The sequence below is a fragment of the Pipra filicauda genome, unplaced genomic scaffold (genome assembly GCF_003945595.2).
Source record: "Pipra filicauda isolate LSUMZ 115617 unplaced genomic scaffold, ASM394559v2 scaffold587_size370460_pilon, whole genome shotgun sequence".
NCBI lineage: Eukaryota > Metazoa > Chordata > Aves > Passeriformes > Pipridae > Pipra > Pipra filicauda.
The window spans coordinates 256,986-272,926 of NW_024104739.1; the positions used below are offsets into that span (position 1 = coordinate 256,986).

The following is a 15,941-nucleotide window of genomic DNA, read 5'->3' on the forward strand; positions in this document are numbered from 1 at the left end:
CCTCCGGCCCCGCCGCCGCCGCTTTTCCGGCCGTCGCAAAACGGGGCGTAAAAACCAAGCGCCGCCCGGTGCGGGGACACGGAGGTAACGGGGGGACAGGGAGGGGCTGCGGCCGGGCCGGGACCCCCCGGCCCCCTCCGGGACCGCCCCGGCCCCGGGCCGAGCTCTGGGGGAGCGCCCCGGGGAAGGGGGGCCGGGGCTGTGCCCGCGCCGGGCCGGGGCTGCGGGCCGGGGCTGTTCCGGGACCCCCCGAGACCGCCCGGCCCTGCCCGGGGCTCGGGGGGCGCGGGGGGAGCCCCGAGGGGGGCCGGGGCTGTACCCGCGCCGGGCCGGGATCGGTGGGGGCGAAGCGCTGAGGGGACCCCGAACCCCCCTTCCCTCCCCTTCCCTCCCCTTCATCCCCTCCCGTCTCCCTGCCCTGCCCCGTGGGAGCCCCGGCCGGGGTTTGTTGTGGGGGACGAGGCTCCCCGGGTTGTTTTCCCCTCGGAACGCCCCGAGTTCTGTGCGCGGGGGCCTCGTTTTCCGTGCCCGGCCCCCGCAGGGCCCCCGCGCCGGCCGGGTTTGGTCTCGGGGTGGTGAAAGAGGGGCAGTTCTGCCCCTTGCCGAGCTCGTCCCCAGCCCAGGCCCTGCTTTCTCCTCTCCCCTCCCACTGAGGTGCCTTTTCACTGCTGGAATTTGCCTTGATGAGGGTGTGGAGAGGCAGTGTCAGCTCCTGTTCTCAGACAAGTGCTGACCTTTGATTTCCACAGCTTGTTTTCCCTACCTGTGTGTGGAGTTAGAGCACCCTGCCCTCTTCCTACGCTTCAGCCACGTTTTCTTCTCCCCCCCCCATTGTCTCCTATTGATAAACAGCAAACTCTTATTTTTAGTCTCCTTTCTCTACTCTTCTTCCTATGGAGAGTTACACGTTTCATTCAAGGGAGATGGAACATTGTGAGGGTTCTTATTTGTGCTGGAAAAGCTCTTCCTGACCCTGTACTTTCTTTTCTTTCTGGAAAAAAAATCTGTATAAGAGAAACGTGTAAAATGGTTTTGACCCACTAAAGCTTTCCAGCTCCTGCATGTTTCTTGAAAGCTGGACAAGATGTTGAGCTTTCACCTCAACTGGGTTAAATCTGGAGAGGAGAAAAACAGAAATAAGGAACATAAATCTGAAAAAAAAAAAGCTCATCAGTGTTTTTAGGTGGCTGTTCAGTGTCACCAAGGAGACAGAGCTGCTCCAAGCCAATTTAACTTCAGACTTGGCGGTGTTTGGATACATTTGGGTAAACTTGGAGCCATCAGTTGATAACCTGAGTGGTGTCAGAGGTGTGAGGGACTGGCAGTGCCACAAGTCACTGCTCTGGGGTGAGTTTCTGGAAGTGCCAACTCACATCTGAAGTGCTCAGGGGGCCCTGGCGACTCACCAAGGTCCGCCCAGAGACACGAGGGTGCTGCTGCACTGTGGGCTCCAGCACTTCTCCTGTGAGTTATTGCATTATATGGTTTAGTCCAACCTTTCTTAATGGAAAGTTGGTGATAGTAGAAATTATAGATGTATTTATATGTATAAATACCAATTTTGGCTGATGGCTGCAGAGTATTTGCCCCAGCAGGCAGTGACGAAAGTAAAGGTGCAGCTTAGCATTTTACAGCTAATTTTATACACTCATTTCTCACATTTCCCTCAGCAACTCTCAAAAAAACTTTGTTTTTTAAGGGAGGAACCCTATAAAATCATCCTGGTTTGCTGGTGGCTCCTCAGAGCAGCACCTGCAAACTTCTGATACCTTAAAATCTCGTTTGGGTGTTCAAGTGTCACACACAGAATACACTGAGTTGGAAGAGACCCACGAGGGTCAGGGAGTGCAGCTCTTAGCCCTGCACGGGCCCATCCCCAAAAGCCACACTGTGGGCCTGAGGGGATCACCTGGAGCTCTGTGAGCCCCAGTGCTGTGCCCACTACCTGGGGGTGACCCTGAGCTCTGTGAGCCCCAGTGCTGTGCCCACTGCCCGGGGGTGACCCTGGGGGTGACCCTGAGCTCTGTGAGCCCCAGTGCTGTGCCCACTGCCCGGGGGTGACCCTGGGCATGGCTCGGTGCCCGGCCGCCCTCTGAGGGGGAAGGACCTTTTCTCTAACGAGTCTCTCCCAACCCTTCCTTTCTCTTGCAGGATCTTATGGTTCTCCAGCACAGCTCCTGCCTGCCAAACCTCACCTCCTAGGCCAGCCGACCCATGAGCGGGCACCGCAGCAGCAGGAGGAGATGTGGGGAGGCCCAGGCCGAGGCCCCCGCGGGCTGTGGGCACGGCCCCGGGGCTGGGTGTGTGCTCAGCAAGCTGGTGCAGCTGCCCACGCCCCCCCTGAGCAAGCACCAGCTCAAACGGCTCGAGGAGCACAAGTACCAGAGCGCGGGCAGGTCCCTGCTGGAGCCACTCATGCAGGGCTACTGGGAATGGCTGGTGGGCAGAGTGCCCGCCTGGATCGCCCCCAACCTCATCACCATCGTCGGACTGTGCATTAACATCCTCACCACCCTGCTGCTGGTGTGGTACTGCCCCACAGCCACAGAGCAGGTGAGCTGGGCACCTCGGAGCCCTTCGGGGTGCTGGGGGCACCTCCTGGCAGGGGCACTGGGCTTGGGGGGTTCCTACTCTCTTGGCACTGGTTTGGGTGGGTTCCTGCCTTCTTGGCACTGGTTTGGGTGGGTTCCTGCTCTCTTGGCACTGGTTTGGGTGGGTTCCTGCTCTCTTGGCACTGGTTTGGGTGGGTTCCTGCTTTCTTGGCACTGGTTTGGGTGGGTTCCTGCTTTCTTGCTGGGCCAGCCCACAGTTTTTGTACTTTTAACCTGTTGTCTGTAAATCTTGGTGCCCCCCTGGGGTGGGTTTTGGGGTGAGACAGCAGCTCCTCAGGCCCCAGCTGTGTGAGCAGGGTCTGACAGAACCAGCTCTTTGAGGTTTAAAAATCCAGGCTTCTGTTCTACTCCTCATTGCACCAAAGCAGATTGACTGGAATGTTCTGTCCTGGTGCTGAAATCTTTCCAATGACACCTGGCTCTGATTTTTTCCTGGTTTTGGGTCTCACTTTGATCCTGTACCAAAGGTCTGAGTGCTTTGGGCTCCCTTGGAACTTCCCAGGGCCCTGATAACCCAAGATTTCTGGGGCTGGGTTTTGGGGTGGGACAGCAGCTCCTCAGGCCCACACACCCCTGTGGAGCAGGGTCTGACAGAACCAGCTATTGGAGTAAGAGGATTAAAAATCCAGATGCTGCTTTGATAGTGCAGATTCTCTTGAGAAACTCGTGTTCCTGCTCCAGAATTTCAGCCTTTGGAGCAGTTTTCGATGTGTATTGGAGGAAGGAAATGAAAAATCCAGGGTTCTGTTCTACCCCTCATTCCACCAAAGCAGATTGACTGGAACTGTTCTGTCCTGATACTGAAATCTTTTAAACCTTTCACAGCTGGGAACTGAAATTTGCCCTCAGTTTGTGGGATTTGGAGACAATTCTGCAACAGCCCCACTCAAGAGTCTGACAGTGTTATTTACAGTTTATCATCCTGGATTTGTAGGTACCCAAGTGCTGCTAAACCAGTACAAAGATGGGCCTCTTGTCCAAGGCAGCTTTTATTGGCAGGACACTGCTTTGAGAGTGCAGATTCTCATGAGAAATTTGGGTTTCTGCTCCAAAATTTCAGAGTTTGGAGCAGTTTTCAGTGTGTGTTGGAGGAAAAAAAAAGAAAAATCCAGATTTCTGTTCTGCCCCTGACTACACTAAAGCAGATTGACTGGAACTGTTCTGTCCTGGTGCTGAAATCTTTCTGATAGGACACCTGGCTCAGAGCTCAGCTCAGGCTCTGGGGCAGTTTGGGGACACAGGGTTGTGTTCCTGGGCTGTGTCCCTGCTGTGAGGGGCTGGATAAAAGTCAGGAGGATTATTCTTTGTTCTCAATGCATGACAAGCTCCTGCCCTGCCCTCAGGAGAACTGTCTGAACCTGCTTTCAGGGCCCCAAGAGTCTTCAGGAGGCATTTCCAAGTTCCTCATTTCAAAGGGTTTTTTTTCTCTTGCACCTGAAAACTTTCATTTTCGTGCACTGGGAAAGTTTTGGGGTTTTTTTCCACTTGAACGTGGAAACCTTAAAAGCTGCCCTGGGAAAGGGGGTGTGTCACACACCGGAAAACTGGGAATGCCTCAGGATTTCCAGCTGGATCTGAGCTCCCTCCTGTCCTGAGCTGAGGTTGGGAATGGAGCAGCACAGTTTGTTCCCAGCCAGGCTCCAAACCCCACGTAGGTTGGCACATCCCTGCTCCCTGTGTGGCACAGGAACGGGCTGTTTGCCTGTCCTAGAAATCTGTTGAAACAGATAATTTCACAACAACTCGTGGAATTTGGCAGGTGGAAGATAAACAGTTGGAGCAGGGAGCACTTGGAGCAGCTCCTCCTGCAGGCCCGGGGCTCTGTGGGGTGGGCTGGCTTTAACTGGGGGTTATTTGGGGGCTCAGGCTCTGAAATCTGGTTTGACAGAGACACTTCAGCTGTCCCAGGACATCTGGGGCACTGAGCCAGAGCAGGAGTGAATGAATGTAGAGGTTTGGGTTGTTTGGTGTTTGGTATTGTTTTGATTGGTGATGAACCTCCAGAAGCACAAACTGAGCTGCACTGAGAGCACCAGGAGCTCGAGTGAGCTGTGTCAGAGCACCAGGAGCTCGAGTGAGCTGTGTCAGAGCACCAGGAGCTCGAGTGAGCTGTGTCAGAGCACCAGGAGCTCGAGTGAGCTGTGTCAGAGCACCAGGAGCTCGAGTGAGCTGTGTCAGAGCACCAGGAGCTCGAGTGAGCTGTGTCAGAGCACCAGGAGCTCGAGTGAGCTGTGTCAGAGCAGTGCTGGTGTTCAGCACTTTGGGAGGTGCTCTGGGGGAGGTGACTGAGGTTTCCTCTCCCTTGGAGCTGTGTCAGAGCAGTGCTGGTGTTCAGCACTCTGAGGTGCTCTGGGGGAGGTGACTGAGGTTTCCTCTCCCTTGGATGCAGGATGACCTGGTGCCGAGGCAGCTCCTGCTCCACTTTGCCCATGGCACCGCAGCCCCGGTGCTGGAGGTGCCTTTGAAGTGTCAGGAGCTGCCTGGGGAGGAAAATGGGCCTTTGAAACTCCACAAACAACGTGCTACTTTTTTTTTTTTTTCCCTCCTCCCCCAGAGCACTTTTGCTTTCAGATGTAAATTTTCTCTTCCTTGTAGCTCAGCCTTAGTTTTGCTTTTTTTTTTATCCCTTGGTTTCCTCCAAGAGTGACTTGTCTCTTCCTGTTGTTGAGAGGTGTAGCCAGGGGAGCTGAGCAGGAGAGAGAAGGAGATGCAAATCCTTCCTGCTGAGCTGGGAGGACCCAACTGGCAAAGTGCTGAGTGATGAATTGTTTCGCTTTTAAAAAAAAAAGAATGGAAAAAAAGGCCTGGATAAGAGAAGGAGCTGTGAAATCATCCCCAAGATATGAATAACCTCTCAGTGGAAACACCTACGCTGCTAATGAAAGGAGAGAGAAGAGCCAGCAGAGGGATTTTTTGGGGGTTTGTAGAGAAAAATTGCATCACCCTGAACGTAATTAAACATGGGGTATAAAACCTAGAAATGAGGAATAAAAATAACACCACGGGCTGGAATTCTGTGGCATCAAAAACTTGGGAAATGTGGTTTTCTCTCTCCCCCCCACCCCGTGTGTTGTTTGTACAGATGAAGTGCTGAAAGCAGAGCAGCTTTTGGGGCAGAATGAAGGGGTTTGGTCACTCAGGAGCAGTGGAGGCTGGAGAAGGAATGTGTTTTAGTTGCTGTGCTCCAGTGAGTCGTGGTTGTGTCAGCCTAGCTAAGCTGGACTCAGGGCTCTGTGAGAGGCAGGTTGGGTTAGTTGAACTGCCCTGGATTTTATTGGTGTGCTCTGGAAGACAGAGCTGCTCGTAAATGCCCACGTGTGTCGAGTGGGAAGGTTGCAAAACAGCCAATAATTTGGAATTGATGGGAGTGGCAGCTGAGCCAGAGGGGTGGGGATCTACCTTTTCTGGGCTGGGTGGGTCGTGCTTCAAACAGCAGAGAAAAGCTGCAGTTGGAGAGTTCTGGCTTTGGCATTGTTGGGCTTTCTGTGGAAATCCAAACTGCTCTGCAGGAAGGGGCTGTGAGGGGGGTTAAGGTGGATTTTCTTGGCAAAGCTGCTGATGCTGGAGGCCCCCAGAGGCTCCTGAGCTCCCAGTCTGGGCAGTGCCACAGCTCCAATGTCCCTGGGCACGGGGAGCTCGGGGTTTGGGGTGGAAGTTGTGGGGTTTCTACCTCGAGGGTTTCACTGCACACCCTGTGCACGTGTGGGGCTGGGGTTTGCTCCAGCTGCCTGGGAGCACGAGGCTGGAGCTGATCCAGGCTGGAATTTGGGCCCTGCTTTATTTACATTCCACATGTCCCAGCCCCATCCTGCCTGTCCTGCCAGGGCCCTGGGTGACCTGGAAGTGCTGAGGGAAAATGCTGAGTCAGGCTGTGGGACAGGGCAGCTGCAGCACTTGGAATGCTGAGGTTTGAAAATCACCTTTCTTCTGCTTTCCTTTCCCTGTCAGGCACCTCCCTGGGCATACATTGCTTGTGCTTGTGGCCTTTTCATCTACCAGTCCCTGGATGCCATAGATGGAAAACAAGCCAGGAGGACAAACAGCAGCACTCCCCTGGGAGAGCTCTTTGATCATGGCTGTGATTCCTTGTCCACAGGTATTGCTGTTATTTCTAGTTGAACTCGGAGGATTAAGTGACTCTTATTTCAGGGATTAAATCTGCAATGCCCCCCCAAAAAAAGAAAAAGCTTTTTTTACTGAATGCAGGGCTGAAAGGATCATTTTTCAGCTCAGAAGGTCACCTTTCTTTGCACCCTGGAGCAACTGAGTTGTCTTCTCTTGTGTTCCACTGAAAACAAAATGAAGCATGTGGCTGATTCAGCCTGAGCCAGCACTTTTCTGGGAGGGTTCAGCAGAGTCTTGGCTCTCAAACATTGTCTGTAGGAGTCCTTAGAATGCTCTGTTGGGTTATTTTGGGGTGACTCTCTAGGCAGGTCTGAAGCCCGAGCAGTGGGACTCTGCAAGTCTTGAGTTTAGGATTAAAAGATTAAAATTAAGATTAAAATCAGCCAGATCAGTTCCTGGGGAGGTGGAGGGCACTGAGCCAGCCTGAACTTTAACCCCGTTGCAAAAAAAATCCTGGAATATCCTGAGTTGGAAGGGTTGCACAGGGATCACAGAGTCCAGCTCCTCGTCAGGTGGTTTGGGTTCCTGAAATTCTAAAGCTTTAAGTTTTTAGGATTTCTCTAGCAAAACTGCATGTGAAAATGTGGAGGGGAAAGCACAGATCCATTGGGAATCCAGAATGACACACCTTGGATTCCATAAATCAGAAAATGGGGGGGGGAAATGCCCAGCAAATCTTGGATCCAGGAGAAAACCCCCAGACCTGCACAAACCACCCAAGGCCCTTCATGGGAGTGTTTAGTGGAGTAAAAACATGGGAGACTGAGAAACCCTCAATCCTGCAGACTTCTAGTGACTGATGTGCATTTCAATACCCATTTTGCAGTTTTAATTATTTCAAACTGAGGTGTTTTGTGCAACCCCCCCCAAGGCCACCCCCAGCACCGGGCCCCGGGTGTAGCTTTGCTTCTGCTGAGGATCTTGACACCCATGTCCCACTCCCCCTTTTCACTGAGTGACTGATTTTCTCCTGCAGTCTTTGTGGTTTTGGGAACTTGTATTGCTGTGCAGCTGGGCACCAACCCTGACTGGATGTTCTTTTGTTGTTTTGCTGGGACATTCATGTTTTACTGCGCTCACTGGCAGACCTACGTCTCGGGCACGCTGCGCTTTGGGATGTAAGTACCTCCCCCGGAGCAAACCGGAACCTGACCTCGGTTCTCTGCCTCATTCCCTGCCCACTCTGTGCCCTCTGTGCCCACGGTCCCCTCCCTAGAGCTGTAGAAAATCGTGTGTGTCCGTGGAGACCCTTAGAGCTCGTGGCAGCTGCTGTGGGATTTGTCCCGGGTGTTGCTTGTGAAGTCTCCCTTTGTCCTGGTGGTTAATTAGGAGCTTTTTGATGTGATCTAAAGCTGAATAAAGAATGGGAAGTAGCTGCTGTTCCGTGCCAGGAGGGTTTGGTCAGGTGGTGGCAGTGTGGCTTTAGCACTCAGTTAATCTTGATGCTGCTGTGACGTGCAGTTAATGTTTGTTATTGACCACAACTCCTCGGATTCTCTGGAATAACTGAGACTGAGCCTCCAGGTTAAAGTCCTGAACCCCTTTGGGTTGGTGTAGGCTGGGATTCTGTTCATATGGAGTGAAAACTCTGTTCATATGGAATGAGAATTCTGTTAATGATGGAATGAGAATTCTGTTAATGATGGAATGAAAATTGCAATGCTAAGGAAGTGAAGAGCTGAAATCCCTTTTCCTGCTGGGTGGGGGGTGGAACACAAGGGTTCTCTGGCCTTAGTGGGGAAATAAATGTGTTTTATTTGAGGATTTATTCTCTGTTTGCATCCCCAGCACAAAGATGGGCCTCTTGTCCAAGGCAGCTTTTATTGGCAGGACACTGCTTTGAGAGTGCAGATTCTCATGAGAAATTTGGGTTTCTGCTCCAAACTTTCAGTATTTGGAGCAGTTTTCAGTGTGTGTTGGAGGAAGAAAATTAAACAATCGAGATTTCTCCTCTATTCCTGTTCTACCCCTCATTGCACCAAAGCAGATTGACTGGAATGTTCTGTCCTGGTGCTGAAATCTTTCCAATGACACCTGGCTCTGATTTTTTCCTGGTTTTGGGTCTCACTTTGATCCTGTACCAAAGGTCCGAGTGCTTTGGGCTCTCCTGGAACTTCCCAGGGCCCCGATAACCTAAGATTTCTGGTTGTTGAGCAAAGAACACAAAACCCAAACCCCAACCTTGGCATGTGCTTGACTTCGGGGCTGGGTTGTTGGGAGGGTCAGCACTTTGGGGGCAGCATTTTTGTGGCAGATCAACCTTGTAATAAAAAATAAATGTAATAAAATAGATTACAGATAATAGAATATAGATCAACCTTGTAATAAAAAATAAATGTAATAAAATAGATTACAGATAATAGAATATATTATAAATATAATATAAAATATAAAAATATAGATATAAAATATAATATATTAATATAATATAAAATACAAATGGATAAATATAAAATATAATATATGAATATAATATAAAATAGATAAATATAAACTATAAAATATAGAAATAAAATATATCTAAATATAAACATAAAATATATAAACATACGCTATAAAATATAAAAATATAATATATCTAAATAGAAAATATTATAGATAATATGTATAATACAAAAATGTATATGATTATAAAAATTAATTATAATTTTATATACTATAAATATAATCTAAAATAAATCCCATCTATAAATATATAATATAAAAACGTGATGCTCCATCAGTTCAGAGAAGGCCCAAAGCCCCCACACTGTGGGTCATTGTTTGGGGTGCCCCTGCCCCAGGCAATGAACCCGTTTATTCTCCCTGGGCCCCAGGCTCCTGATTTCCAGGGGCTGACCTTCCTTGTCCTGGCAAACGCCGGGATTGTTCCTTGTCCTGGCAGACGCCGGGATTGTTCCTTGTCCTGGCAGACGCCAGGATTGTTCCTTGTCCTGGCAGACGCCGGGATTGTTCCTTGTCCTGGCAGACGCCAGGATTGTTCCTTGTCCTGGCAGACGCCGGGATTGTTCCTTGTCCTGGCAGACGCCGGGATTGTTCTCCCGGTGGGTGATTCCCGCTGGTCGGGGCTGGTTTGCTGGAGCTCTCCCTTCCCTCCTGTGCTGCTGGAGCAGGAGGAGCTGGCTCAGCCTCAGGGTGAGGGGTCAGGGAGCACTGCAGGCAGGAGCTGTTCCATGGAGGAACTCTGGATCCTCAGGGTGTGCAGGGCATGTGTTGGGAATGTGGGACACTGGATTGTCCCAGAGCAGCAGGAGAGGGCCCAGATTGATCCATTATTGTATTTGGTGATGGGATCAGGCCCAAGAACTTGGATTTCAGTGCAGAGATTACGGGATAAAGGAGCTGGGGAAGAGCAGAGGGAGAGGGAGAGCTTGGGGAGTCACCCCTGCCACAGCTCAAGCCTGGAATGGGGAGTGCAGGGGCAGCTTGGCCTGGTGGAAAAGCCCTAAAAAAATAGGGAAAGACAAGTTACTGTGTCAGGTGAAGTGTGGGCTGGTTTGTCTGTGGGGAATAATAGTAATAGTAATTAAAAATTATTTTATATGTTAATATTTTATATTTATTTACATTTTATTCATAGTATCATATTTATTTTATAAATTTTATTATATATATATATTTATGATTATTACCATCATCATCATTATTATTATTATCATCATCATCCTCTTCCAAAGGAAATCCAGAAATGGATGTTGAATTCATGGGAATCCTGACCAGAATTCCCCAATGCCCTGAGGTTTTCTCCTAATCCAGAAGCTTCCAACAATGGCACAAAAAGCACTTTGTGTTCAACAATAATCGTGTCTGGACACTCCTCCAGCTCTGTGGGATATTCCCTGGGAGCAGAGAATTCCAGGATGTGCCAGGAAAGGCTCCCTGGGCTCAATCCATGGGCAGATCCTGCTCCAGCCACAAAACCCTCAGGAGAATCCAAGGCCATTCCAGGGCAGCCCCAAACTCACCCCAAACACCTCCTGGAGAATTCCAGGGACAGGGAAACCCATCGGGAGCCAAAGCAGGGCCGAGCCACCGGCCCCCCTGAGCTGGCCCTGCTGGAGCTGGGAATGTGGGCCTGGAGCTGGGAATGTGGGCCTGGAGCGCTGGGAATGTGGGCCTGGAGCGCTGGGAATGTGGGGTGGGTGGCCTGGAGCACTGGGACTGTGGGCCTGGAGCTGGGAATGTGGTCTGGGAATGTGGGCCTGGAGCTGGAATGTGGGCCTGGAGCTGGGAATGTGGGCCTGGAGCCTGCTGGGAATGTGGGCCTGGAGCCTGGACCTGGGAATGTGGGCCTGGAGTGGGAATGTGGGCCTGGAGCGCTGGGAATGTGGGCCTGGAAATGCTGGGAATGTGGGCCTGGAGCGCTGGGAATGTGGGCCTGGAGCGCTGGGAATGTGGGCCTGGAGCTGGGAATGCCCTTGGCACTGGGGGGCTGGGATAGCCCAGGATTGGGATGTGGGATATGGGAATGAGCAGCTGGTGCCAAAGGGATCCCTGGAGAGTCCAGGGATGGGAAGGGAGCTGGGAAGGGGCTGGAGAAGCCCTGAGGGAGCTGGGGGGGCTCAGCCTGGGAAAAGGAGGATCAGGGGGGACCTTCTCCCTCCGGAATTCCCTGACAGGAGGGGGGAGCCGGGGGGGGGTCGGGCTCTGCTCCCAGGGAACAAGGGACAGGAGGAGAGGGAACGGCCTCAGGCTGTGCCAGGGGAGGGTCAGGTTGGATATTGGGGAAATTCCTGCCTGGAAAGGGCTGTAAAGCACGGGAAGGGGCTGCCCAGGGGGGTTTGGAGTCCCCACCCCCAGGGGGATTTAAAATCCCTGTGGATGTGGCCCCTGGGGACAGTTTTAGTGGTGGGGGTGGGTTGATGGTTGGACTTGATGATCTCAGAGGGCTTTTCCAACCTCAGCCATTCCATGATTCCCTCTGCTGTCCCTGTCGTGGAGCTGAGCAGAGCTCAGACCCTGTGGAGTTCACCCTGAGGGAGGAGGAAAAATGGGATCACTCCTGTGAAATTCCCACAGAATCCTGCAGGTGGAGGAGGAAAACTGTTTAATTGTGCCCAATAATTGAATCCATCAAACTGGGCTGGGTCTTTCCCTTCCCCCTGGGAAAGACAGATCCCACCTCCCCCAGGGCAGATCCCTGAGCTGCTCTGGGATTTGGAGCCATCCGTTGGGTTGATCCTGGATCTGACTGATAACATGATCCCATGGTTTTATTGGATCTGGGCAGGGAATGAGCTCCTCGAAGGGCAGCTGGAGTTGGGGGAACAGCTCCAATGAATAGCCAGGGGTCAGTGTTGCTCCAGAATTCCCCAGGAGGAGGCAGGAAGTGTCTCCAAGGCAGTTGGGCAGGAAAAGTCAATCCAATAAACTCAGCAGGGAATGCCGAGGATGGAGCTCTGAGCAGGAGTTTGGTTTAAAAACAGACACCTGACATGGGAATGGGCTCATGGAAGAGCAGGAATTCACACCTGGGGAAAGAAAAAGGGGATCCTGAACTGCAGGAGGAGATTCCACATTGGAGCAGCCCCAAGGATCCCTTTGCTCTCCTGGTTCCTGGCTCGGGAACTGGTTCCTGGGGGTTCTGGGCTCGAGCTCAGTCCTGGTTCAGCTGGGCCATCCCTGGGGCTCCTCCGCTTGGGAAACAGGGAATGTGCTCCTGCACATCCCAAAAATCCAACTGGAATTCCTTGTGTCCCTGTGGGAGCAGATCCGATGCTTTAGGAACATGCATTGTGCCTTTGGTTTGAGGTTCTCCAAGAAGGGGATTCCTGCCTTATCCAGGTCCTGGGATCCTGAGCAAGAACTCCAGGGAAAGTTTGAGGCTTTCCCAAGCATTGGAGAATATGGGGCACAAATCCTGCAGGGAATTTTCCGACCCTTCCCTGGAGCCCAGGTGGAATCACTGACTCTGGTTCTTCCAGATCCAGGTGTATCCCACTGGGATGTAGGAGGTGCTGGAAGAGGTGTGGGGGTGTCGGGAGCACCCCCAGCCTGGCTCTGGGAATGTCCCACATCCAGGAATTTGGGGCTGGAGCTGCCCATCCCTGTCCAAGCTGAGCTGGAGTCTGCAGGGCAGCTGGGAATCCTGGAATCCTGGAATGCTGGAATGGTTTGGGTTGGAAGGGACCTCAAATATCACCCCCATCTCAGAGTTCATCTTGGAGAGCTCCAAGCTTTCCCTGGATTTCCTGCTCTGGGTCCCACATGGATCAGTTTTCTGGTTCAATGGGTGTTTTCCAGCCCCAGAACTCCCGTTTTTTGAGGTCGGGAGTGTTTTCCTTGTCTGCTGGGATTGGAGGCTGTGGATTATTTCATTGAATATTTCATTGAATATTTGATATTATTATTTTAATAATAATAGTAATGATGATGATGATAATGATAATAGGAATGTTCTGTGGAGGAGGAAGAGGAGGGTGGTGCACAAACAAACCTGCCCTGGGGCTGCCCAGGGTGTTCCAAATGTGCCATAAATCCATGGATTTGTGGTGAGGGACTTGATTCCGGAGCCGTCTCCAGTGTAGGAGCTCAGTTCCTGTTGGTGGGGGACTGTTTTCCCAGGAAAACTCTTCCCCCCCAGGGCAGGGCTCGGCTCCAGCTGCCCCCAAGCCGGAGCCTTGATCCCGAGCAGTTTATCAGGACTGGGGGTCTCTGTGGCTCTCTTTGCCACAGTGTATTTTTATTTGTCATATTTGTAATTTATAAATTTAGTGATAAATATTTTAAATTTGATAAATTTATTTATAAGTAGTTTAAATTTTATTTATGAGTTTATTTATAAATTTATTTCTGTATTTAATTATAAATTTATTTATTTTATGTATTTAATTTATAAATTTCTTTATTTGTAAAGATTTTATATAAAGATTATATAAGGATTTTAAATATATATGTTTATTTATAAATTTATTTATATTATTTGTTTTTAAATTTATATATTTTGTCATTTATAAATTTATAAAGATTTTCTATAAAGATTATATAAAGATTTTAAATATATAGGTTTATTTATAAATCTATTTATAATATTCATTTTCATATTTTATTTATAAATTTATTTATAAAGATTTTAAATGTGCATTTTATTTATTTATAGTTATTTTAAATGTGTGTTTTAGTTATAAATTTATTTACAAATATTTTAAATATATAGGGTTATTTATATAGTTGCTACTTTTCATATTTTTATTTTTAAATTTATTTATAAATTTATTGATTTATAAATATTCAAATACATTTATAACTTTATTTACAAGTATTTTAAAGATATAGATTTTTATTTCTAAATTTATATATATTCTTTATTTTCATCTTTTTATTCATAAATTATTTATTTATAAATATTTAAAATATATTTGTTTATAACTTTATTTACAAATATTTTAACTACACATTTATTTATGCATTTATTTATTTATAAATGTATCGATGTGGGTCATTTTTCATGTGTGTTGCTCCCTTTCTGCTGGGCTGAACAATGAAGGGGTTCAGGGAACGGGGGGTGGTTCCCCCTGAGCGGGGTCCTGGGAGCAGCATTTCCCAAGGAACCTCCTCCTGTCCCTCCCAGGTGGAAACTTGGGATAAAATCGGCGTTTCTGCTCCTCCCAAACAGCAGAACCGACTCCAGGTGACAAAATAAATGGATTTAGTGTCACTGGGGGGCAGGGCAGGAGAGTCCTGGGCTCTGCCTGGCTGGGGATTGATTTGCTTCTTTATGAGATTTTTATTATTTATTTATTTATGGATTATTTGTTTGTTATTATTCATTTTTTATTATTTTTATTTATTAATATTATTTTATTTTCATGTGTTTATTATTTACTATTTATTATTTATTATTTAATTTATATGTATTACTTTTATTATTTCTTTATTTTCATTATTGTTTAGCATTATTCATGATATCTCTCTCATTCCAAGCAAGGAATTTCCCTCCATTCCCTCATTTCCCCAAGGAATTTCCCCCCATTCCCTCATTTCCCCAAGGAATTTCCCCCCATTCCCTCATTTCCCCAAGGAATTTCCCTCCATTCCCTCATTTCCCCAAGGAATTTCCCCCCATTCCCTCATTTCCCCAAGGAATTTCCCCCCATTCCCTCATTTCCCCAGGGAATTTCCCTCCATTCCCTCATTTCCCCAAGGAATTTCCCTCCATTCCCTCCTTTCCCCCTCACGGTTTGGGTCAAACCCTCGATTTGCTGGGTGAAGGTTCCAGTGGGTGAAGGTTCCAGGTGTATCCCCCGTTCCCATTCCTTTGTTCCCCTTTGTTTGGGGCTCGTTGACGTGTCCCCAGTCCGTGCGGATTTGGGGATCGCGGATCCTTGGGAAGCTCCTGGGAAGGGCAGAGCTCCGGGAGGGTTCCAGGTGTGTCCCCCAGTCCTGTTCCTTTCTTCCCCTTTCGTTTGTTGGAGCTCGTTGCCCCTTCAACCTGTCCCCAATCCCTGCGGATTTGGGGATCGTGGATCCTGGGGAGCTCCTGGGAAGGTTCCAGCTGTATCTCCCATTCCCATTCCCTCCTTCCCCTTTGGTTTATTTGGGCTGTTGCCCCTCGTCCTGTCCTTTACCCTGTCCCCAATCCGTGTGGATTTGGGAATGGCGGGTCTGGGAATCTCCCGGGCAGGGCGAGCTCCGGGCGGGCTCTCAGGAATTCTCTCCGGTAGATTCGATGTGACAGAGTCCGTGCTCTGCACTGTGGCCATCCAGCTGCTCTCGGGAATTCTGGGACCCTGGGTCTGGAATTGCACGGTAAAACATTCCCGGGATGTGCCGGAGGCTCGGCCGAGCGGGGACGGCACCTCTGTCATGCACTGCCCTCCCAAACCCTGGTTTGGGGGTTCCCCAGCGTTTGAGGGGTCTGCCTGGGCTCCCACGGGAGGGGAACACCAGCAGAGAATTCAAATGATCTGGAAAAAAAAGAGCAGGGAAAAATTCAGATTAACTGGAAAAAAACGAGCAGGGAAAAAATTCAAATGAACTGGAAAAAAGTTTTGTTTTTTTATTTTATTTTTAAATATTAAAAAACGAGCAGGAAAAAATTCAAATGAACTGGAAAAAAATGTATGGTTTTAATTTTTTTTTTTTTTATATTTGGTTTTTTGCTCAAAAGCTGCTTGTTCAACACAAAAGTGTGATTTAAAGGTTCCTCTTTATCCCAGTTTTGGCTTATATGTATTATAATATTTAGTGTATATGTATCTATTA

The 15,941-nt window shown here is 49.2% G+C and overlaps 1 protein-coding gene across 2 annotated transcripts in view; it reads left to right on the top strand.

Moving 5' to 3' along the window:
* Nucleotides 1-38: 38 nt before the first annotated feature.
* The window catches only part of CEPT1 (choline/ethanolamine phosphotransferase 1), a 32,071-nt gene continuing 16,168 nt past the window's right edge, over nt 39-15,941 (top strand). Inside the window, exons 1-5 of one of the 2 annotated variants that reach the window (XM_027711177.2) lie at nt 39-84; nt 2,152-2,553; nt 6,561-6,708; nt 7,714-7,855; nt 15,401-15,485. In XM_027711177.2, the coding sequence (XP_027566978.1) occupies nt 2,215-2,553; nt 6,561-6,708; nt 7,714-7,855; nt 15,401-15,485 (714 nt within the window). In that variant the 5' untranslated portion in view covers nt 39-84; nt 2,152-2,214. The remainder of the gene's footprint in view (nt 85-2,151; nt 2,554-6,560; nt 6,709-7,713; nt 7,856-15,400; nt 15,486-15,941) is intronic. The other variant, XM_027711181.2, reaches the window with a different exon arrangement.